At 47.8% G+C, this 23,242-nt stretch overlaps 1 protein-coding gene across 1 annotated transcript; it reads left to right on the top strand.

Annotated features, from left to right (window-relative positions):
* Window positions 1-161: 161 nt before the first annotated feature.
* On the top strand, window positions 162-3,496 carry Rnf225 (ring finger protein 225). The gene is made up of 2 exons (XM_050130953.1): window positions 162-325; window positions 826-3,496. The coding sequence occupies exon 2, from the start codon at window positions 837-839 to the stop codon at window positions 1,845-1,847; it is 1,011 nt and encodes a 336-aa protein (XP_049986910.1). The 5' UTR covers window positions 162-325; window positions 826-836; the 3' UTR covers window positions 1,848-3,496.
* Window positions 3,497-23,242: the final 19,746 nt, after the last annotated feature.

Consider the following 23,242-nt stretch of genomic DNA (forward strand, 5'->3'; position numbering starts at 1 on the left):
GATGGCCCGTGTGTCTGGTCAAGGTATGATGGATCTAGTTTGCTCCGGCTTCACTTATCCCTGGTAGCCCAACTGCGGAGGCTTGGCAGAGAGGCTACCCCTGCATCCAGTATAGATCAGATTTGTTCATCCTAGTAGGAGGAGCCTGGTGGTGGGGTTAGCAGCCAGACAGGTTTGACAAGTACGTGGGAACCAGGAGAGGGCTGGTCCAAGGTCAGGTGGCCTCCAGGGAGGGGCATTTGACTAGCTACTAGCAGACAAGCCAGAATTGGGGTCAGAACAGGAGGGACTTGCTAGGATACTCCACAGGGACGGGCATCAACAGGTAGGTGTCCTGTATACTGGCCAGCATTTCTGACGGTGTTTGGTCTCACTCTGGGTTTCTTACTTTGCTTCTCAGTTATTAGGTACCTCTTACAGTTGTGAAATCTGGTGGTCCTCAACCTTAGCGTTGGGATCCTTTAATTTTGATATTGTTAAGAGCTGTAAATCTCTTCCTGTGGTCTTTGGTAACCCTTGTTAATGGGATGCGACCCACAGGTTGAGAACCACTTCCCTGGAGTCTTAACTTGTTTCCTGTGGTACTATTCTGGTTTGGTTTGGTGTAGCGTCTCCCTTAAGGACATGGCTCCTCCAAAACATTAAAACTGCTTCAGTTGGTTAACCTAGTTTGTCTATAGACTTTTGGTGACAGTGGATCCAACCAAGGACTCCTCTTCTGCCTCCTTGAACCTACTCTTACGACTTTATTCTCCCTGCTTTTCCCTGAAATCTTGTCAACCGACCACAGCCTCCAGATCCCTACCTGAGCTCCTCTCCCCATAGGTACAATCTGGATGCCTTGTCCTCGGCCGCCCTGGCTCCGCCGCCATCGAGCCTCCCAGGGCTCGAGCCCGGGTTCCCCAGGTACCTTGTCTGCACCCACGTCCCCTAGCAGAGGTGAAGAAGAGGACGCAGAAGAGGAGGGCGATGGCACCCCAGCCGACAGCCCCATCCTGCCCCCCGCATCTCCCATGGAGTGCCTTATCTGTGTGTCACCCTTCGACGGCATTTTTAAACTGCCAAAACGCCTGGACTGCGGCCACGTCTTCTGTCTTGAGTGCCTGGCACGCCTGTCGCTGGCTACGGCGGGTGGCGGAGATGCAGTGGCTTGCCCCATGTGCCGTGCGCCCACACGCTTGGCCCCGCGCCGGGGGCTTCCCGCTCTACCCACGCAGCCAGGTCTGCTGCCTCGCGACGCACGCGCGCAACCACTACGCCAGGGCTCCGTGCGCTTCGATCGCCGCCGTGGGCTCCTGTACCTGCGGCCACCGCCGCCCTCTCCTGGGCCACGCAAGAGCCGCACCGTGCGTGCCCCGCCGCCCCCACCCCCACTGCGCCTTGGCCGCCCGCTGTCTCGTCGCCTATCCCTGAGCAGCCCCACGTGGGCCTTCAACGCGGCAGTGGCGCTGGCTGTGCTGGTGGCCGCAGGCCTTGTTGTCTCTGGTGTCTACATCTTCTTCCTCATCCCTCATGTCACCACCTCCGGTCTTGTACGGCCTCAGGTCGTAGCTCTGGGCCCTGATCCTAGCTTCTGGCAACCACCACGTCCCACGCCAATGCCAATAACACCCTGGACCCACATCTGGATACCGCGCCCCACAAAGCCTGACCTGGACCCGGATGATACTCTGCCAGAGGCTACCAAGGACACGCCAGAGCTTGAGGAAGCTGCCAAGGACCCAGTAGAGTGGCAGGGGGCCCTGGATACACCTCCCACACCACCTCAGCAAACAGAAGACACTCCGAAGACAGAGAGTGACCTTGGCTGGAACCTGCAGGCTCAGGATGATGGGAAAATGGTGTAACTACAGTAATAAATGCCTCAGTGCTCCAGGCCCAGGCTCCCTGCCTGAAGATATCTGTGTCATCCCGGAGGGCATTAACAGAAATCTCCAGATTGGGGACTGGAAAGTTCTCTCAAACTACTGTAATCATTCTACAAGAATCCGCTGAGAATGTCTCTGATTCCCCTGGCCAATGACGGTTACTTGTGAACCACATCCCTGTGCAGGTCTAGTTGGGGTACCCCTGATTCTCGTCTCTGTGGAAGTCCAGGTGGCCTCTCCCCTAATGACAGGGCCGTGTCAGGGCACCTTAGCCTTCACCTTGACAAGATGCTGTTAGAAGCCTGCTGAGGGAGACACATTTCTGGTCAGCCTGGGGATGAAGGATCTGGCCCACTCGTCCTTTGGACTCACCACAGTGGGGCCGGGGCTCCCATCTTTGGAATACAAAACTGTTTACTGTTCTGATTGTGCACCTCGCTGCCCACAGCCAGTCTATAAATTTCAGTACCTGCGCACTTGATCAGGACTGTGACTTGGAGGGACTGGGTGGCCTGGCTAGGGCTAGGGATGGCTGTGACTTCTGAAAACTGCTTCCCATTTGGGAAGTAAAACCCAAACTGGTCTGGGAGTCTCGATGTCTCCACCAGACTTTGGTTTCTGGGACCTAATACCTTGTGGAACAGTTGTCATCATGACTTGGAGAGCCAAGGCCTCCCTGTGGCTCAGACAGAAACATTCAGAGCGGGAGGTCCTGGTCCTTCCTAGATAATATGAGAGATTGCTGGTCCTGTCCTCGCTTGAATCCTTATATCCCCCATTTTCCCCCTTCTCCGGGGCTCCTCCAGCTCTGCCCAGGCTTCCCTCTGTGCCTCGGCTGAAGTCGAAGCCTTTCCAGTGTCTATGGAAGGTGGCTCCTGTCTTTCCAAAAGACTCTTGGCTTAGACACAGAGTAGAAGGAAGACAACTATTCTCTGCATAGGCTGACTATAGACCCCTGAAACCCTGTGTCCTGCCTTACCTCACCTGACATGAGACGATGTGTGTTAAGGGTGATCAGCATTTTCCAGAATGAAGTGTGACTTCTGTGTATCTGGAGGCTCTGTGTGGTTTATTTACATGTGTGTCCCCGGCACTAGGCATCGGCTTATACAGAACGCTTGCCCGGGAAGTGACAACATCAGGGATGACCGAGAGGCAGCCTGGGAATGCCCATGGGCACTGTAGGCTTGCAGGCTCCCAGCTGACAGGGGCCCTAGCATGCCTGTGGGAGCAACTCAGCGACTGCTTCCAGATAGGGAGTCAGAGGAAGAACATCAGGGAGCCTGAGGGTGTGTCTTCCCAGACCAGTTCTTGGCTCACACCTGGTGCCAACGTCACCTACAGGGACTGGGATCAATGCAGTGGGTCACTGGGAACCACTGCTCAGCTTTACAGGCTGGTCCAGTGGGGATAGAGTGGCTGTTCTGCTTTAGTTTCCTCTGGCTACTGTAAAATTTACCCCTAACACCATGTCTTAGAACCACACACATTACCTCACAGTTCTGCGTCCAGAAGCCTAAGACCTTGTCATGGGGCCAAAACTGAAGTGCCGAACTGAGTGTGGCGGCACAAAACTATAATCCCAGCATCTGGGGTGTGGCGGCAGGAAGAACAATAATTCAAGACCACCCTTAGCTATGCAGAGAATTTGAGGCCAGCCCAGTTATGTGAGATTCTGTCGCAAAATAAAAATTAATAATCAATCAATAAACTTGGGGAGCCGACAGTCTCAGGTCCTTCTGAAGACTCTGAATCTATTTCCTTAGATTTCCAGCTATTAGAATTGCCTTCCTTGGTCTGTGGTTTCCTCAGAGTCAGCAATACAACATCTATAAATTTCTCTGATCCGCTAGCTATCTTCTTTCACTTATCAGGATATTAGGAGCAAGTAGGGTGGTGTTGGCGCACACCTTTAATCCCAGCACTCGGGAGGCAGAGGCAGCCAGATCTCTGAGTTTCAGGCCAGCCTGGTCTACAGAGTGAGTTCCAGGACAGCCAAAGCTATACACAGGGAAACCCTGTTTCAAAAAAAAAAAAAAAATGTAGGAGCACACTGGACCCACCTAGCCAGATAATGCAAGACAATTCAAGTGTGTGTGTCTGTCTGTCTGTCTGTCTGTCTGTCTGTCCTGGAACTCTCACTCTATAGACCAGGTTGGCCTCTAACTCACAGAAATCCACCTGCCTATGCCTCCCAAGTGTTGGGTTAAAGGCATGTGCCACCACCACCCATCCTGAATTTTTAAAAATTGTTATTATTGATTTATGTGTATGCATATGTGTCTGTGTATGTGCCCAATAAGGTGAGAGAAGTCAGCTCCCTGAAGCTAGAGTTTCAGGCAGTTGTGAGCTGCCTGATGTGGGTGCTGGGAATGGAACTTGGGTCCTCTGCAAGAACAATATGTGCTCTTAACCATTGAGCCATTTCTCCAGTCTCTGAAAAATATATTTTAGAGACAGGGATTCTCTGTGTAACCCTGGTTATTCTAGAACTCTGTAGCCCAGGCTGACCTTGAGATCCACCTGCCTCTGCCCTCTAAGTGCTGGGATTACAGGCGTGCACTACCACCGCCCAGCTTCTGAATTTTTATTCTAAAGACAGTTTTTCACTGAGTTTTCCAGACTGGCCTTGTTGAACTGAAAGTCCTTCCCTTCACGCCTCAGCCTTTTGAGCAGCTTGGGTTACAGGCCGGTGCCTCCAGTCACAGCCTCCCATTTTCAGATCCTTCATCACAGGCTCAAAGTCTCTTCTGTCACATAAGGTATAGTCCAGGGATTAAGATGTGAACGTTTTTGGAAACCACTATTCGGCCCACTGAGTGGGGAGTGGGGTCTCAGAGATAGGCCGCCCTCAGCCCTTTCTTCCTCCATCCAACCCTGGATGAGTAGGGGTAGGCAAGAGTAGACTTGGTCCGGATGGGTCAGAAGGGGTCTTCGGATGGCAATGCACCGGGGAGGGAGAGAAGAGTCTCAGCCTAATGGTGGTCCATGAAAGCTGCTTTAACGAAGAGACCCGGGGCTGGCTCAGAGATGGTTCAGCAGTTAAGAGTACTGGCTGCTCTTCTAGAAGTCCCGAGTTCAATTTCCACCAACCCCATGGTGGCTCACGATGATTATTGTAGGAATGTAAGACTTTAAGACAATCCTGAAGCCATTTTTGACAATTCTGAATCCTCTCAGCCTCTGTGCCATAGTGCTTCCCCTCCTCCCCTGGGAACCAAGGACCTAACAGCTACACTCGCACGTACTCAGTTCCTGAACAATTACCCATTTACGTATGCTTTGGTTCGGTCCCCTGGGAAACGGGGTCAAAATGACCTCTTACCTCATCTGATCTGGCAACAGCTCTCCAGTCAATTATTGGTAATAGCCCTTTCAAATAAGCCAATCAGAATAGTCAAAGAACAACCCCCCTTGCTTCTGTGGCCCCTTTAAAAGTAGACTGTTCCCGCTATTCGAGGTCCCTTGGCTTCCCGAATGCTGGGGGACCCTGTCATGACAGAATTAATAAAATCCTCATGCTTTTGCATCGGCTGTGGTGTGTGGTCTCTGGGGGCGACTCTTTCTCGGTGTTTGGACGCCAGAGTCCAACAGGATCTGATGCCCTCTTCTGGCATGCAGGCAAATATATATGGACAGAGCACTCATAAATCAAATACATAAAAATCTTTAATTTTTTTTTTTTAAAGAGAGGGACCCAACAGGTGGATCTGCATTTGCGTTTAGGAGCTAGGGTAGCCTATGCAAAGACGAGTGAAGGCTGGGTAGAAGCTGAGGGCCCTTCATTTCCAGTCCTATTCTACTGCCTCTTAAATGCTACTGCAGCATCTTCACCATATTCATCCCAGAGCTTGAAACCTGTGGTCATCTCTCCTCCGCTAAGAGGAGGAAGGAGTCAGAGCCCAGAGGTTGCGCAGCATCTGCTAAGTACTATCTCGGTGCCTCCCTACCTACTACTGCCTACACGGGGGTTAGGAAACCTCACAGTATGCCAAGCAAGGTGTCCAATGCCTTTACTCAGGAGACAGAGGCAGAGGAAGGTGAGTTCAAAGGTTCAAAGTCAGCCTAGTGTACATAGAGAGTTGCAGGATAGCCAGGAGAACATAGAGACCTTGTCTCCAAAAAAAAAAAAAGGAAGTCCACAAAACAGAATAATGGGATTTAATTCTCTGGAGATGGAGGAGTCCCAACCCATCTCCTTTTAAAATAAATAAATATATATTTAATATATATTTATGATGTGTGTGTGTGTGTGCGCGCGCGCGCGCACCATGGCATGTATGTGGAGGTCATAAACCAACTTGCAGGAGTCATTTTCCCTTTCTACCATGTGAGCTCTAAGGACTGAATTTAGGCTACAGCTTTTACCTACTGAGCCACTGCACCAGCCCAGTCCTTCTCCTGAGCCCTGGACCTCTGTCACCCACACCGAGCTGGCAGATACCCACTCTCATCCACTTTATTCCAGAATTGTTCCTCCTCCTAGGTCACGGCGCCTTGGATCCCAGAAGGTGGGGGAAACTTCGGTGTCTCCCAAGTATGCCCTTGGGTCTTCTATAAAATGGGTGACAAAAAGGCACTTGCAGGGAATTCATTCACCTGTATTTCCTGAGCTCTTTTAGTGTACCAGAGGCAGCATCGGGACATCTTGGGAACAAGGCCAGACCTCAAGAGGCAGAAGAGAGGTCTAAGCAGACAGATCTATCATTCTGACCACAGTGTCTCAAGGTTTTTCTTTGGTTTTGTTTTTGTCTTTTTGCCTTCCAAGTGCTGGGATAATAAAAGGCATTCACCACCATGTCTGGCCAATGCCTCAGCTATTAAGATCATGGGGTCCCCAGTTCCCAAGACCTTTCCCAAGCCCTGCCACCAGTTCTCTTCTCCTGAAGACAGGGGAGGGACACAAGGGACTCCATTCTACCACGCGGTTCCAGACTTTCTCAAGGATGGTCAAGCCGGGTGGTGGTGGCGCACGCCTTTAATCCCAGCACTCAGGAGGCAGAGGCAGGCAGATCTCTGGGAGTTTGAGGCAGCCTGGTCTACAAGTGCTAGTTCTGGGACAGGCACCAAAGCTACAGAGAAACCCTGTCTCGAAAAACAAAAAACAAAAAACAAAAAAAAAAAAAAAGGGATGGTCATAAAGATCCCCTGCTATTGTATGGGTCCTCTTGTGATTAAGGCCAAGATAGGGCCTCGCTGAACCTTTAAGAACTCAAAACTGGTGTTGCTATACTATGTTGGACACCACTGAGGAGCTAGGCATTTATTCCTCACTGTAATAATAATTATATTATTATTATATAATTAATATAATAATTGGTCATAGCTAAACCTGATGACCAATTAGGAACTTGGGAGCAGTGTTGCCATGACAACCCGGAGACCATTGACGGCTGGTCCCTGGATTTGTGGGGTTTGAGGTTTCCAGACCCCAGAAGAAGCAGAGGTGAACAACAGGTCAAAATGATAGTCATCATGTGCTTGTTCAGCCTTCTGCGGTCCTCGAGGCGGAGGGCTAATACACTGGAGCGGTTTGTTTGAACATGGAACAAATGATTATGGATACAATTCTAACACTTTTGGAGACAGAGTGACCGGACCATGCGGAAATTTCAATGCCAGGATCTATCGTGCAGACTGGGTGACTCACTGTACCTGCCACCTACATCACTGAGTCCTCAGGTCACTGAAGTCAGCTGGGTCCTGTGTAGTACAGTCCAGTAAAGGGTTAACTTTGCATTCCCGGATTGCTCAAACCCTGCACATTCCAGAGAGGCCTGGCCCTTCCTTCCCTTGATTCAGGGAGATCACCTCAAAGCCTTGGAATAGCCTGCCTACTGAGCCTTGGCCACACTATCAAATTGATCTCTGGGCAGCTGGAGAGTAAGTGCAGGGAGGGGCTGCTAGGTATTTCTGTTACTGTTTCCAGGAGAAAACCCTGGATGTCGACAAGACTAGAGTGAGGGCCCCTTGTGGGCAACTGTGGTGTAAACGTTTCCTGGGGAAAAAAAAAAAGTCTCTTCACTCCAGATAGAGTACCCATGAGAGTCCAGTGAAATTATTCCAGGGCTTTCAAGATGTCTCAGCACGAAAAGCAAGTTGATGCCAAGCCTGGTGACCTGTGTTCAAACTCTGGAAACCACATGATGTAAATTGTTTTTTTTCCAGGCAGTACCCTGGATTCAGAATTATTTATTTTTATTTTTCATTGGAGATTTATTTTATTTGTGTGTGTGCGTGCGTGTGTGTGTGTGTGTGTGTGTGTGTGTGTGTGAAAAAGGCAGATCTCTGAGTTCGTGGATAGCCTGGTCTACAGAACCAGTTCTGGGACAGCCAAACTACAAAGAAAAACCAACCAACAACCAACAAGGGTGGTGATGGTACACACCTTTAATCCGAGCACTAGGGAGGCAGAGGCAGGACAATCTCTGTGTGTTCAAGGCCAGCAGCCTGGTCTACAAGAGCTAGTTCCAGGACAGGCTCTAAAGCTACAGAGAAACCCTGTCTTGGAAGAGAGAGAGAGAGAATATGTAGGTGCTTGTAATAGGTGCTTGTGACTTCAAGGAAGCATGATATAAGTGGGACATGTGACGAGACTCTTCGAACATGGGTGTGGTCCTCTACTTGCGTTTGGTGTTAGCGGTGAGTGTTGTCCGCTCACTGACCACTGCATCAGCTGAAACTACAATCGTAGAGTCTGGCAAGGTTTGCAGGTGTGACAGCCGTTACTCCCAGGTAGGACGGAGGGTGCTTCATATAGCCATTGTCTCTTGTAGCATGACAGGATACTCAGGAACTCAGAGCTCACCAGCTCACTTGGGAAGCTCCATGCACCTGTCCCCACTCTACCAAGCCTTCTGCCTTGTCCCCATAGGAAGTTCTGCTCACCCCAAAGCTGGACCACCAGGCCTTAGTTTTCACTTTCCCATGTGATTGATGCGATAGGTATGGGATGAGACTGTGTCTCGTTCCCTGTCTCCCTCTGAACAGCCTCACATACAACCCCAGATACTGGACTCGATGCTTTGTAGCCTAGAACTTAGGGAGGTCAGGTCTCTCACAGTGTGCCCAGCCTGTCCCACCAATCTCAGACTGTCCCTGGCTTGGTTAATGAGGACCCCTCTGTGCTATTAAGTTTTCCCCTATAAACTATGTATATGAAGCTGGAATCAAACCCAAGGCCCCTACGGTGACAGGCAAGCATCCTACTGATGAGCTGCACCCTCAACTTTTCCACAAGTCCTCATGTGGGGCCTGTCATGGCCTAGGTCAAGTTGGAGTTCCACTATACTGCTTTAACGTTATGTTAGATTGCTGCCCGTGCTTAGCTGACCCATGGACATGGGTCAGATAACACTGCCTTGATGGTCACTTGACATCTTGTGATTAGATAATCAGATCAGGCACTGATTAGTTCTTAGTACAACTTGACACATATGGAAAGAAGGAATCTCAACTTGACTGAAGTATTGCTTGTGCTCATGTTTCTAACCGATGTAAGAGGTCCCAGCTCCCTGTGAGTGGCACCATCTCTAGGCAGGTGGTCTTGGGATGTATAAGAAAGCTAGATGAAGCTGGGCGGTGGTGGCACATTCCTTCAACCCCAGCTCCTTCCCAGTGGGGAAGACGTGGGAGTACATAGAGAAAAATGTTAAACTTTATAGACAAAACATTCAAGACTTGGATACCCCTAGAAGGAGGACTCCCCTCCAACAATAACCAGTGCCTTGTATTTTACAGGAAGATGACCAAGATGACATCACCTACTCTGAAAATTTACATGTGTGTGTGTTGCCACACACTTGCTCTCAACCTTATTTTTTTGTTCAGGATCTCTTGCTAAACCTGCACCTCACCATTTCAATTAATCTGACTGTCCAGTCAGCTCAAGCTTTTAACTATGTAAAGATTGCTACATTTGTTTATGCTGTGGCATATTTAACTGTGTAAAGATGTGTTACGTTTATTTCTGTAGCATTTGTTTAATTATGAAAAGATGTGTTGCTGTTCTACCTTGCCTTCCTAAGGAACCTGATTGGTCTAATAAAAAGTTGAATGGCAAAGCTCAGCAGAAGAGACATAGGCAGGGCTGGAGAGCAGAGAGAATAAATAGGAGAAGAAATCTAGGCTCGGGAAGAACAAGAAAGGAGATTATGAACGAGTGAGAAAGCAAGGGAGACACCCAGGGCCAGCCAGCGACACAGAGTAGGACATACAGAAAGAAAGGTAAAAAAATCCCTGCGGCAGAACGTAAAGAGGAACAGATTAAAATGAGAGTGAAAATAAGGCCGAACATTCATAACTAATAAGAAGTCTCTGTATCATGATTTCAGAACTGGCTGATGGCCCCCCAAAAAGAAAGCTTGGTCCTCCCGGACCTGGCACCATCAGACTCCATAGTGCTTTGCTTTTACATGGGTGCTGGGGATCCGGTCAGGTCCTCATACTTGAATGAGAAACACTGTACCAACTGAGCTGTCTTTTCAGTCCATTAAAATAATTGCTACATTTTATTATGCACGTGCATGCCCCACAGCACATGTGTGCAGACTGGAGGACAACGTGTGAAACTGCTTTTCTTCCACCATGTGGGAATGGGATCAGTCTTAGTTGGGATTCTTTTTTTTTTTTTTTTTTTTTTTTTTTTTTTTTTTTTTTTTTTTTTTTTTTTTTTTTGGTTTTTCGAGACAGAGTTTCTCTGTGGTTTTGGAGCCTGTCCTGGAACTAGCTCTTGTAGACCAGGCTGGTCTCGAACGCACAGAGATCCACCTGCCTCTGCCTCCCGAGTGCTGGGATTAAAGGCGTGCACCACCACTGCCCGGCTTAGTTGGGGTTCTTATTGCTGCAACGAGACACTATGGCCAAAAGCAGTAATGGGGAGAAAAGGGCTGATTTGGCTTATGTTTTCCTATTGATGTTCATCACTGAATGAAGTCAGGACAGGGATTCAAGCAGGGTGGGATTCTGGAGGCAACAGCTGAAACAGAGGCCATGGAGCAGTGCTGCTTACTGGCTTGATTCCCATGGCTTGCTCAGCCTGCTTTCCTATAGAACCTAGCACCACTGGTTCAGGGATGGCCCACGATGGGCTGGGCCTTCCCCCATTGATCACTAATTAAGAAAATGCTTTTTATTTGATTTTTTTTTTCATTTTGAGACAGGGTTTCTTTGTGTGGCCCTGGCTGATCTCAAACTCAGAGATGTGCCTGCCTTTTGCTCCCTACTGCTGGGATTAAAGGTGTGCGCCATCACTGCCTGGCTTGTAGCCAGATCTTACGGAGACATTTCTTAATGAAAGTTCCCTCCAATCATATATAACTCTATCTTGTGTGTGCAGTTGACATAAGACCAGCCAGCACAGGATCCAGCTCAGGTCTTCAGGCTTGGCAGCGTCTTAACCTCTGAGCCTAGCATACTCCAGACCTGCTTCCAACTCCCTTTGTAGACAAGGATGATGACTTTGAACTCCTGATCCTCCTGCCTCCACCCCATGGACAAATTATAGGCATAAGCATCCACCTGTTGCCAGAAATTTAGACTTTTAAGTTCCAATATTGACAATATATGACCTGTAGTAGGCAGAATGTGTAAAAGTGTGAGGGTGTTCATGCATTCCTTCACCCCAATAACTGATTCCCAGGGACAGCATGGGACAAATCAGAAAAGCCAGCTGGGAAGAATGAGGAAGCCAATGGCTATTACAGCTGCCTGGAAGACACAGATCACCTAAGATAGTTTGCCCCACCCACCCACCCCACCCCCGCCCCCAGGGTTTCTCTGTGTAGCTCTGACTGTCCTTGGAACTGGCTCCGTAAAACAGGCTGGCCTCGAACTCAGTAAGATCCTCCTGCCTCTGCCTTAATCAGCTAGGCCGCACCACCACCGTCAGGCCGAGTGTGGTTTATTTAGGCAGGACTTTGCTCTATAGCCCAAGCTGGCCTGTAATTCTCCATCCTCCTGCATCCCCGCACCCCTGCCCGACTCCACCCTGTTCATATTACAGCCGTGCTCCACCACATCGGGCCTCTGCAGCTCACTCCGCTGCCTACGCTGAGGCCCCAGTCACTTCTTTTACCCCAAAATTTTAACTCCATTGACTCATAACTTTTCCAAGTCGCGGGTCTAGCTCCGTGTTCTGCATGCAGTACACTGGACACAATCCCTAGAGGGCTGATTCTCCTGCAGCAGAGGTTGTTGATGAGGATACAGGGATCTGAGGGGATCTCATCAGTCAGGACGCAGGTAAGAATAGGTCCAGTTCCCGAGTCCCCTGATTTCCTGGCCTGCGTGTCCGTGGGTGGACAGACATTAAGGTGGCTTGTGAGAAATGTAGAAATGTAGTCTGCTCTTAGCCTCCTCAGTTGCCTTGGCAACAACCAAGCACACACACAGGGGGCACGAAAGTGAAGTCATAATATGCAGCAGACACCAACACTTCCGGCCTGGTCCAGGTCAACTCACCTTGCCTTTGCCCTCCGGGTGCAAGGACCTACCCCTCGTAGGAGGGTGTCCTAGGAGGAGTCAGGTCAGGGGATAGGAGGTGCTAAAGTGGAGGTTTTGGAAGGTGGCCATGGGGTCTCAAGAAAGAGAGCTTTCATGTCCTGGGCAAGAGTCATCAAGGCCTGTGGAAGGATGAGATGGTGACCGCAGGGCAGCCCTCCGTGGAAGGCAAGAGATGAAGGTCCTGCAAGAGGATATGTAGAGTCACATGCATGAGACACAACACAGTTTGCTGGAAGAGTTCTGGGACCAACTTGTTGAGGGTCTAAGGATAAGGGTTTGGTTTGTGTCGGAGCAACTGTATTCAAGGCCGACACCAGCCATCTTCCAATTGTCCTAGAAATGTGTGTCACATATTTTAAGCACCTCACTCTTCATAGTCTCTCCTGTCTCCAGTTCAGTAACAGCTTATTGCTCTTAGAACCTGGCCCTTCTCAGTCCCTCGGGATTCCTCTCCACCCAAGGCCTTCCAGGAAACCCATACCTGGAGTCACATTTAATGCGAAGGTTTACCAGGGAGCTTGTGAATAGTCAAAGATGTTAAATGCCACCATCTAAAAGTGATTTTATAGCACCATCTGGATTTGAGGCGCCTCTGAAGCTTTGAGGGAGCCCATCCAGTGGTTAGTGTGTTCACTGCTGGGCCCCCTCATTCCCTCCCAAAGCCTAGACCTTGATTTGCCACTCACACTGCCCCTGAGGATACAGGGTGTTACTGCCTGATTCCCAAGTCCCTTTGTGCAAATGAAAACCTCAGTGCTCCAAGCCTCTGCCTTTCGTCTTGTGCTCTTACTGGCCTAGCCCACTGTAATCCTTTCTGCCACAGAGGCCACCTATGTAACAGCCCAGATTATCAACCTCCAGAGTTTTGTTTATATGCTTCCTTGTGCTAGAGATGACTGACAATGAGTTTGTGGCTTGATGCTGTGGTGTCAGAACTGAAGACAAGGTGTCAGAACACGGACCGGGAACTAGAGAAAAGGAGGCAACTTGGACGTAGTCATCCACCTGTAGCTTCTGTGCTTAACTTGTAGAGACAAGTCTATCCTCCATCCTGTCTAAGGAGCTCAGGGATCATTCTGCTCTGAGCCCTGTGTCTCTGGTCGGTGAAGGGCCGACTGATCCCATGGGGACAGTTAGAGGTAGAGAACTCTCTTACTCGCAGATGACATAAACCCTAATCAAAATAACTCCCACAAAATCATTATTAGTGGTGAATGAAATCAAAATATCTATTCAATATTTGGCTTCAGGTTAATTTGATTTGGGGCTCAAGTCTGAGCAAAAGGCATTCTTCGAGCCAGGATTAGGCAGTATGTCTGTAATTACAGTGCTTAGAAGGCTGAAGCAGGAAGGCTGCAAGTTTGAGGCCAGACTTTACTACATAGCAAGTACAAGATCAGCCTGGGGCTACTTAGCAAGAGCTTACTTAACCAATGCCCCCACCCCAGGACCTTTTCTGTCTTTTACTCAACACTGCTTTCTTCAATGGCAGTTGATAGGCAGGCCTCCCTTTACAGTCAAGACAGATAGATGGTCAGCAAACTAATTTGTTGTCACCCAGAGTCATGGGAGCTTGGTTTGGGCTTCTCTGACACAAACGCATAAACATAGAGCAGGCCAAATACCTTACGTATAGGCTAGTTGAGGCAAGCTCAAGTCCCAAACCCTTTTCCAATAGGGTAGGGTTTGCTTCACAGGGTCTACCCATAGCTGCCAGGATACAAAAGCCTGAGCTCCGTTGACCATTATCTGTTCTACTCTGAGGCTGACACAACCGGACCTCTAATAATTTCAAATATCACTTCTCATTCCACTTGATGGAGGACAGTTATTAAACCCAGAAGGAATAGCCTAGAAACAGGATCTCTGCTATCTTGGGATGCTCAGGAGAGGTTATACAGACTTGCCCTGTGCTCACTGATGCTTTCCTTTAAGTGGTCAACTTGTCTCATGCTTCAGCGTCTGGGAGGAGGCACCATGAGTGGAGCTACACACTGGGTACATATTGTAGGCCGATGGGTTCTTCGTGTCTGGAGATCTCCAGGCTGATTTGCCTCACGTTCATTGTTGGGACAGGAACACATATGGTATATAGATCAGGGTGGGACATTAATGGATTCTACAAAACTTTAGATTTTTTTTCTCTGTTCTGCACTGATTATGATTAAGAAAGATGTTCTCAGCCAAGCAGTGGTGGTACACATCTTTAATCCCAGTACTTAGGGAGGCAGAGACAGAGACAGACAGATCTCAGTGGGTTCAAGGTCAGCCTGGTCTACAAAGTGAGTTCCAGGACAGCCAGGAATATTACACAGAGAATCCCTATCTCGAAAAACCACAAAAGAGAGAGAGGGAGGAAGAAAGAGTGGCCTTGTTCTAAAGAGGCCATATTTATGGGTGTAGGACCAGGAGACAGAGGTCCCTCGACACTGCTGTAGGGATTCTTGAGAACAAAGAGACCAATTTGTTGTTCAAATTCTAATTGGACTTAATAGTAAAAACCTGGAGTCAGATATAGGGGTAAATGCTGAAAGATCAGAGGAACAGAGCAGCCAACCACAAATTCTTACCTCTACTGAATTCCCAGACCAAAATGGCCATCCTGTGCCTATGAAACCTCAGACTGAATCCTGAAGTCCTCTCCCCCCGCCCCCCTGCCATATCACATCCCATATCCGCCTCTCTAGTGTCATGGTAACACTGTGCAGGTGTGTGGGTTCACGCGGGTCTGGGAAATGAAGACTCAGAGACACTTTGAGGATGAACTTACCGTTTGTGACTGCAGGGGTCCCCAGTCTCAGTGGACTGAAGCACTTTCCCTTCGTTCATGGCATTATTATTTTTCTCTGTGTTCACACTTCGGCCAGTAGATTTTCATATTCTCAAAACAACCTGAATGAAGCTTCCAAAAATACAATGCCAACTGCAAATACCTGATTCATGAGGTACCACGGTTTTCTGGGTTTCCCCTAACCAAGTTTTGCTTAGGCTTTGTAACCATGGGAAACTCTCAGTCAAGGTTCACATAGGGAAACAAAAGGTATCTACAAAACAGAGGATGGACTAGGGCTGTGTGCTGACCCTGGAGCTAGGCTGGGTATGGCCCAGTGAGGGTTCATGGTTAGTGGAGGTTGCTTGCTGTCCTCAGGCCAGCAAGACATTTTCCCACACCCTAGTGCTGGGATTAAAGGTGTAAGCCACCACCACTTAGCCCTGTTTCTCTTTTAGACTAAATCAATTTTGTGTAGCCCAGGGTGGTCTTGAACTCACAGAGATCTGTCTGCCTCTGTCTGGGATTAAAGGTGTGTGCCACCACTGCCTGCCTCCATGGCTAACTAGTGTGGCTAACTCCACAGTCTGATCTTCAGGCACAAGGAAAATATCACCACACCAACTCATGATGCCCTTGGATATATTGGGGATGGCCATACCACTTTGCAAAGCTTGTGACTCAAGAGGCCCTGGACATATGGGGCACAGTTACCTTTAGTCCATCCCCAGACTTTGAGCATCAAGAGAATCCAGGCTAACATGAACTGGGAGCTGCTGCCCGCCATCTTGCTGTCCCTGTTGTAGGAAGTTAGGCCTACCAGACCAAAAGGAGCCAACCTGGAGTCTGCCTGGAGCGGTCAAAGGTCCTGTCTGTGCCTAGCCACCAAGCAGTGTTTCCTGAGTGTCTAGCAACAGGCGCTGTCAGAATTCCTGATCATGACTAACCAATGAGAATGAGATGTCAGCTGCCAATGGATCCCACCGCCTGGGTGCTGGAGGGGTATCATACAAGATTTTCCCCCATCGTTAAATAAATGAGCCTGCTGTAAGCCTTCTTCCTGACTCCCCGCGTCTGTGTTAGCTGACGTTGCGCCTTTTCACCTCCTCCCCCGAGGAAGACGTTAGGACCCAGCAACAACCTGTGAAGTAAATGAAGACACTCCTTTCTGTCTTTACTCTATTAGGGCCCCATCACCTTTTCAGTTCCTCCCCACAGAGGGTGATCCCTGGAAGGAACAGACGGTTTTTAACAGTTAAGTCTTTTATTATTCCTTCTGAAGGTCGCTGGGTCCAAGGTCAAGTCATTTGCAGGTTAGACAAATCTACTGCGCAAGACTCAAGAACCAAGATGGAAAATCTTTGGATGTCATCAGCAGACTCGGGTTCAGGTCCTCTAGGACAGACCTAGGTCAGGGAAGATTCTGACCCACTGAAGATAGGGACACGTGGGAACTGAAGGGGCTCCCTTCACTTATTCCAGAATGCAAGAGCACGGAGATGTTTTCCCTAACTATAGGAGGTGCACACCATGAGTCCCTCCAAGTAAGATGACATTTGGCAGTGACATAATCTGACAAAGAAGCTAGGCAGAAAAGAAACTGTAAAATAGCTCAAAGCACCCCACATTTTTGACCCTTTCTGTGAAGGGATACTGGAATGTATGTTTCAGTTTCTGTTGCCATGGAATGATGGCTTCCTCACAGAGAGCCTTCTGACTTGAGGTTTCCCGTGAGGGAGTCCTTTGACAGTGAAGCAGAAGAAAGGCTCTGGCTGAGTGATTCCCACACGGACCACTTTTAGACCCCTTTCCAGTGTGCCACTTCTGGTGCTGAGAGGAACTGCAGCTTTGGTTGAAGAGGTCCTAGTCCAGTGCCCTTGGAAAGCTATCCTCTAGCATGGCCTTTCTGGTGCTTGGATATGTCAGAGCTAGAGCGGAAAGCTTTGGCACATTTGCTGCAAAATAGGGAATTAGATCACAGCTGCATAAAATACTGTCTAAAAAAAGAAGAAGTGAAGTGGCTGTAGCTTTGATGTGCCTGTAAGCTTGGAGGAAGGAGAAATAAAAATTTGCATCTGTTGTTAAGGTAGCCAGACTTTATGGTGTGGAAATAAGGAAGGAATAATTAGGAATGTTCCCATAGAGTCTATCCTTAGTAACTAGAAGCCAGAAGTCTCCCTCCCTTCCTCGAATTCACCCCGAGCATCTATCTTGGGCAGCCAGAAGGAGCTTGGAAACATCAGATGGCCTGTCTAGGGAGCTTCAGCCCTCCCATGGCTCCCACTCTATCTCTAAGTTCTTTAGACTGCCACTCTAGGCCTGAGTTCAATTCCCAGCCACCACATGGTGGCTCACAACCATCTATCTATAATGAGATCTAGTGCCCTCTCCTGGTCTGCAGGCATACATGCAGGCAGAACACTACACATTAACAAATTTTTCTTATGGTTTTTCGAGACAGGGTTTCTCTGTAGCTGTGGGGAATAAAATAAATTTTAAAATGGAAAAAAATAGTTTGCTATTCTTCCCCGCCTCCCTCTCCCCTGACTTAACAGACCCTGAACACTCCAGCTCAGCCTCACTTTCAAGCAATTGCTCAAGCCATCCCCTACGCATTCAAAAGCCTTCTGTGCTTCACTGTTTTCCAGAAGTGGGAAATCCTTCACATAACACGTAGTGGCAGTTTGGGGACTTGAAGCCTGATGTGAATCTAGGGATCCCAGAAGCAAGGCAAAGACAGCGGAGAAGCAGGAGGAGGAAGTCCACAGACATCCTTTCCAGCTCCAGACCGTGGAACGACGTGCCTGCAAGGTGTGAGTGCGGGCCTCGGGGCAAACCCGACTTACTTGCCGCCATAGGAACCCGGACATACCCTGAGGGATCAGCAGCACCCTTACTTTACGGGGCGAGGTGACCGTGAGCGGCCCTGGGCACCACTATCAAGGCTGCGGGGATGAGGACGGAAGGCACCCGCCGTAAGTAACGTCCTGCTCGCTATCGCTCCCGGAGGTCCCGAGGAGGCGCCTACTAAGCGCAATGACAGCGCTCCAGGGCCAAAAGGGCCGCGTCCAACCACAGCCCTGCAAAGTAAACGTCCGCTGGGCCGTGGCAGGAAGTCACGCCTCCGTCGTACACACGGCCCGAAGAAGCTCTTCATCCGGGCTGTGAATGGCTCAGAGTCTATTGAGCCTCACAGCCTTCTGGTAAATATAGTTTCAACCCGGCACCCGAGGAGCAAGCTTCTACTGTTTCATTGTGGTTGTGTTAAACCTGAAAATTTCAAGAATAAAGGCCAAATCCATGATTATCTCATTAAAACAAGCTTTGCTTTAGAGGTAAACTTGCGACAGGCCAGCCGACTGTCTCACCCTAAATCAGGATTTTAGAGAGCAGCCCCTGCTGTGAGGAAGATGAGGTTTTTATAGCTGGGGGAGGAGAGGTGTAAGGGATTTCCAAATGGGGGATTTGGCAGGAAAGATAGGCCAGGCGACAGGACCACAACATAAGCTTGATAACTTAGTCATAACCACCTCCTGGTGTTGGGAACACAGCACGAAGGCCCTTCTACACAAATCTCCAGAGAAGCCAGGAATGTTGAGCACATGGAATTATTGTCTTTTCAATGAGAAAGATGAAAAACCTGTTCTTCCATCCAGAAAGCTGAGAATTGGAAGTGATTAACAGTCTGGTGAGCTGTGTTATCTGTTGGGCCAGGTTGTGTCAAGCTTCTAGAGCCAAGACCCGAAGTGGCTAGTTGAAAGATTTATGTTGGCAGGACCCTGGCAGGTCTCCTGGCTGGTGGGAGACCACAGTGGGTTGGAGACAGACAGGCCACACAGAGAGAGTCTGGATAGAGTTTATTTAGTGGTTATTGGGAAGGGTATAAGGATAAGGTGATTATGGAGGGAAAAGAGAAAAAGGGAGAGAAAAAAAGGGGGGTTGGGGAAAAAGAGAGTAGTGGTTGCCTCTTCAGAGGTAGGAGAGAGAGAGAGAAGAGGAAGCCTGATATCAGCTTGCCTCAGCAAATGACAGGGAAGGTCACAGAATTATAATACTAGTAATCTAAATGACCCTAATAACCAGAGACTCCCCCAAACTCCCAGAACCATGACCAGAGGTGGCTAATAGCCAAATGACTTCTATGTAATCTGAATCACCAAGACAAGGCCAGACCCTTAGGCCCTTAGGCTAATTACTGGTATCACATCTCTAGAACCATTTTCTTAGAAGAAGTTACATTCTGAGTCACATTTCAATGTATTTAAAACTTCTTTGTGTGATGGTGACTGTATTACACCAGGAAACTTTTCACCAAACCATACTAGGCTTAAACACATTGGGAATGAATCTGATCCAGGTTGACTAAGTCGATCTGTAACAGGTTTCATTCTTGTCTCTTATCATGGATTGATTTCCTGTATGGAACCTGCAGGGACCTCCTCATCCTGAAACAAAGAACAACCAGTACAGAACCTTTGTAGTTAACACTACAGGTGGTGCACAGCCCAATCCTTGAGAAACAGATTTTAGCCAGGTGGTGGGGACAAATACCTTTAATCCCAGTGATTGGGAGGCAAAGGCAGACAGATCTCTGAGTTCCAGGCCAGCCTGTTCTACAGAGTGAGCTCCAGAACAGCCAGGACTGCACGGAGAAATCCTGTCTCAAAAAACAAACAAATAAACAAACAAAAACAGGGCTGGAGAGATGTCTCTGGGGTTAAGAGCACTATGTGCTTTTTCAAAGGTCCTGAGTTCAATTCCCAGCAACCACATGGTGGCTCACAACCATCCGCAATGAGATCTGGTGCCCTTTTTCAGCCTGCAGAGATACACACAGGCAGAACACTGTGTAGTGATTGGAGTGGCGGGGCTGCGTTCCCGGCACCCGGCCACCGGCCACCGCCCGCATGGCTAGCTTATACCCCGAAATAATTACACGGAAACTGTATTCTTTTAAACATTGCCTGGCCCATTAGTTCCAAGCCTCTTATTGGCTAGCTCTTACATATTGATCTAACCCATTTCTAATATCCCTGTAACACCACGAGGTGTCTTACCAGGGAAGATCTTAACCTGCGTCTGTGTCCTGTAGGAGAGTCAAGGCTACTCACTGACTCAGCTTCTTTCTCCCAGCATTCTGTTCTGTTTGCTCCACCCACATAAGGGTTGGCCTATCAAGGGGCCTAGGCAGTTTCTTTATTAATAAGAAATCACTCCCACATCATTTCCCCTTTTTCTATTTAAACAAAAAAGAAAGGCTTTCATTTTAACATAGTAAAATTACATATAGCAAAACAGTTATCAAGTAAGAATTACAGTTACAATATATCTATTTTATCTTTTATCATAACTATGGAAAACTATAACTATCTATTCATTCTTCAACTCCATCAAAGACTCCAGAAGGATATAATATTACCTAAGCAAATAAGAAACGACAGAGACATCTTGCTACCTGGACAGTCACCCAAAGTTCCTCTGTACCATTGGGGCATTCATCTTAGGCCTACAGGCCCATAGTATCCAGCAGACATTTCCATGAAGCAGGAAATTTCAAAGTCAGTTCAGTCACTTTCTGCTGTGTCCTGCAGAATGTCTCGCAGACTCTCATGAATCAGGAACCCCGAAAGACCATCTCACCTTTAGGCAAGTTCAGCAGTCCTTTCTCTGCAGGTTCTCTGTGTCCAGTTTATGCAACAGTCCAGGCAAGAGCAGTTTCTTGCTCAAATGCCTATCCAACTCCATAAGGATCCTCTTCGATGCCCATCTTCTTCTCAAAGTAGCTGGTGCTGCCAGGAGCAGACATGTCTCATTGTCATGAAAAGCCCTAAATTATTAAAACATTTAAATGCCATATTCTGTAGCCTTTGAAAGATATGAAGAATGCCTATCTGAAATATATCTCTATATATCTAGAAAATCTAACTAACATGACTACAAGCTTGACTATTATCAATGATTATCCATTAACAACCTATATTTCTTAATTATACAGTACATTTTTTAAATTTATTTATTTTTTTTGTTTTTTTTTGAGACAGGGTTTCTCTGTGGCTTTGGAGCCTGTCCTGGAATTAGCTCTGTAGTCCAGGCTGGTCTCGAACTCACAGAGATCCACCTGCCTCTGCCTCCCAAGTGCTGGGATTAAAGGCGTGCGCCACCATCGCCCGGCTATAGTACATTTTTAAATGAACTACACAATCACAATACCTTAATCAAGATCAGAAATACATACACATATAACAAAATTGACCGTAAAACAAAAAAGTGTGTGCCAACACACAATTTTTCATGATTGGCTTGCTGTCTTTGGTGCATCTGCCCATTCTTCCACCAAGTTCTTTCTCAAACCTTACCACTATAAAGTGACTTTTAAGCCTAAAATGGAGGCAGGCTGGTTCTTCAGCTGTTGTATTTTTATTTTTAAAACATATAACTTTTTATTTATGTGTATGTAACATGTGCTTGCATGAGTTTATGTGTATTACATATGAACAGGTGCACATGGAAGGCAGGTGTTGGATCCCTTGACACTGGAATTATAGACAATTGGGAGAAGCTTGATGTGGGTGCTGTGACCCAAACCTACTATATGTTGAACACTGCTCCAGCCCAAATTTGAACAAAAGACCCCAGAACACTTCTTTATTTTGAGAGACAGCATATGTAGAATTAAGGAAGTCAACACAGGGAAAACAAGAATCCTAAAACAAGGTTTATCACATGGTGCAATACGGGGAAAACTTTTTACAATCCTTCAACAACAGGGTCAGTCTGCACTAAGACTGCCCTGCCTTTCCAAAATCTCATGTATCGGAGCTGGAGAGATGGCTCAGAGGTTAAGAGCATTGCCTGCTCTTCCAAAGGTCCTGAGTTCAATTCCCAGCAACCACATGGTGGCTCACAACCATCTGTAATGACGTCTGGTGCCCTCTTCTGGCCTGCAGACATACACACAGACAGAATATTGTATACATAATAAATAAATAAATATTTTAAAAAAGTAAAAAAAAAAAATCTCATGTATCACAAACACTTTGATCCCAAGTGAATGAAGAATCAATAATGTGATGTGTGGGAAAAGGCAAGAACTAGGTGGCCTTAGGACAAGCAGCCTGTGTGTAGAAGAATAACAGTTGATCTGTGCAAGGGTCTGAAAACAATATAGGATAGCAAAACTGGTCTTGACTTTTTTCCTTTAGTTTTATTCTTGTTAGTTTTTAAAAATCTGCACACAGTGTAGTGGATTTCATTATACTTTTTAATTACTGGTTTTTGGTTTTGTTTTGTTTCCTGAAACAGAGTTTCTCTGTATAACAGGTCAGGCTTACCTGGAACTTGCTCTGTAGACCAGGCTGGCCTCAAGCTCACAGAGAGCCACCTGCCTCTGCCTCCCGATTAAAAGCATGCTGGGATTAAAAGCATGCACCACCACCCCCAGTTCATTATGACATTTTTTTTAAATTATTTATTTATAAGCGCTCTATCTGCATGTAGAACTCTTTGCCAGAAGAGGGCATCAGATCCCACTATAGATGGTGTGAGCCAGGAGTTCAACAGGGATCCTCCTGCTTTTGCCTTTGGAGTGCTGGGAGGGCACCACCGTGCCGGGCACAGATTTGGCTTTGAATTTGGATCTGGTCTAAAGATGCTGTGCCCTTCCCCCTTTAATTTTTTTATCTTTATTTCAAGTGCACTGGTGTGCATTTGCCTGCATGTATGTCTGTGTGAGGAACTGGAGTTACAGGCAGTTGTGATCAGTTATGAAGGTACTGGGAATTAAACTCTGGTCCTCTAGAAGGGTAGGTAACCACTGAGCCATCTTTCCAGCACACGCTTGCGAGCACACATACACCTTTTCCATTTTCCTTTGTTTGTTTGTTCTTTCAAGACAGGGTTTCTCTCTGTGTAATAGCCCTGGCTGTCCTAGAACTTGCTTTGTAGATCAAGCTGGCCTTGAACTCACAGAGATCCTCCTGCCTCTGCCACCCGAGTGCCGAGATTAAAGGTGTGAGCTACCACGCTGGGTGCTGCTCTGACTTGCAGAGAGCAGTTCCTGCTTCTCCTTCCCTCCCTCCCTCCCTCCCTCCCTCCCTCCCTC

Source organism: Alexandromys fortis, unplaced genomic scaffold, assembly GCF_014885135.2.
Source record: "Alexandromys fortis isolate MF-2015 unplaced genomic scaffold, M_Fortis_MF-2015_v1.1 scaffold_339, whole genome shotgun sequence".
Taxonomy (NCBI): Eukaryota; Metazoa; Chordata; class Mammalia; order Rodentia; family Cricetidae; genus Alexandromys; species Alexandromys fortis.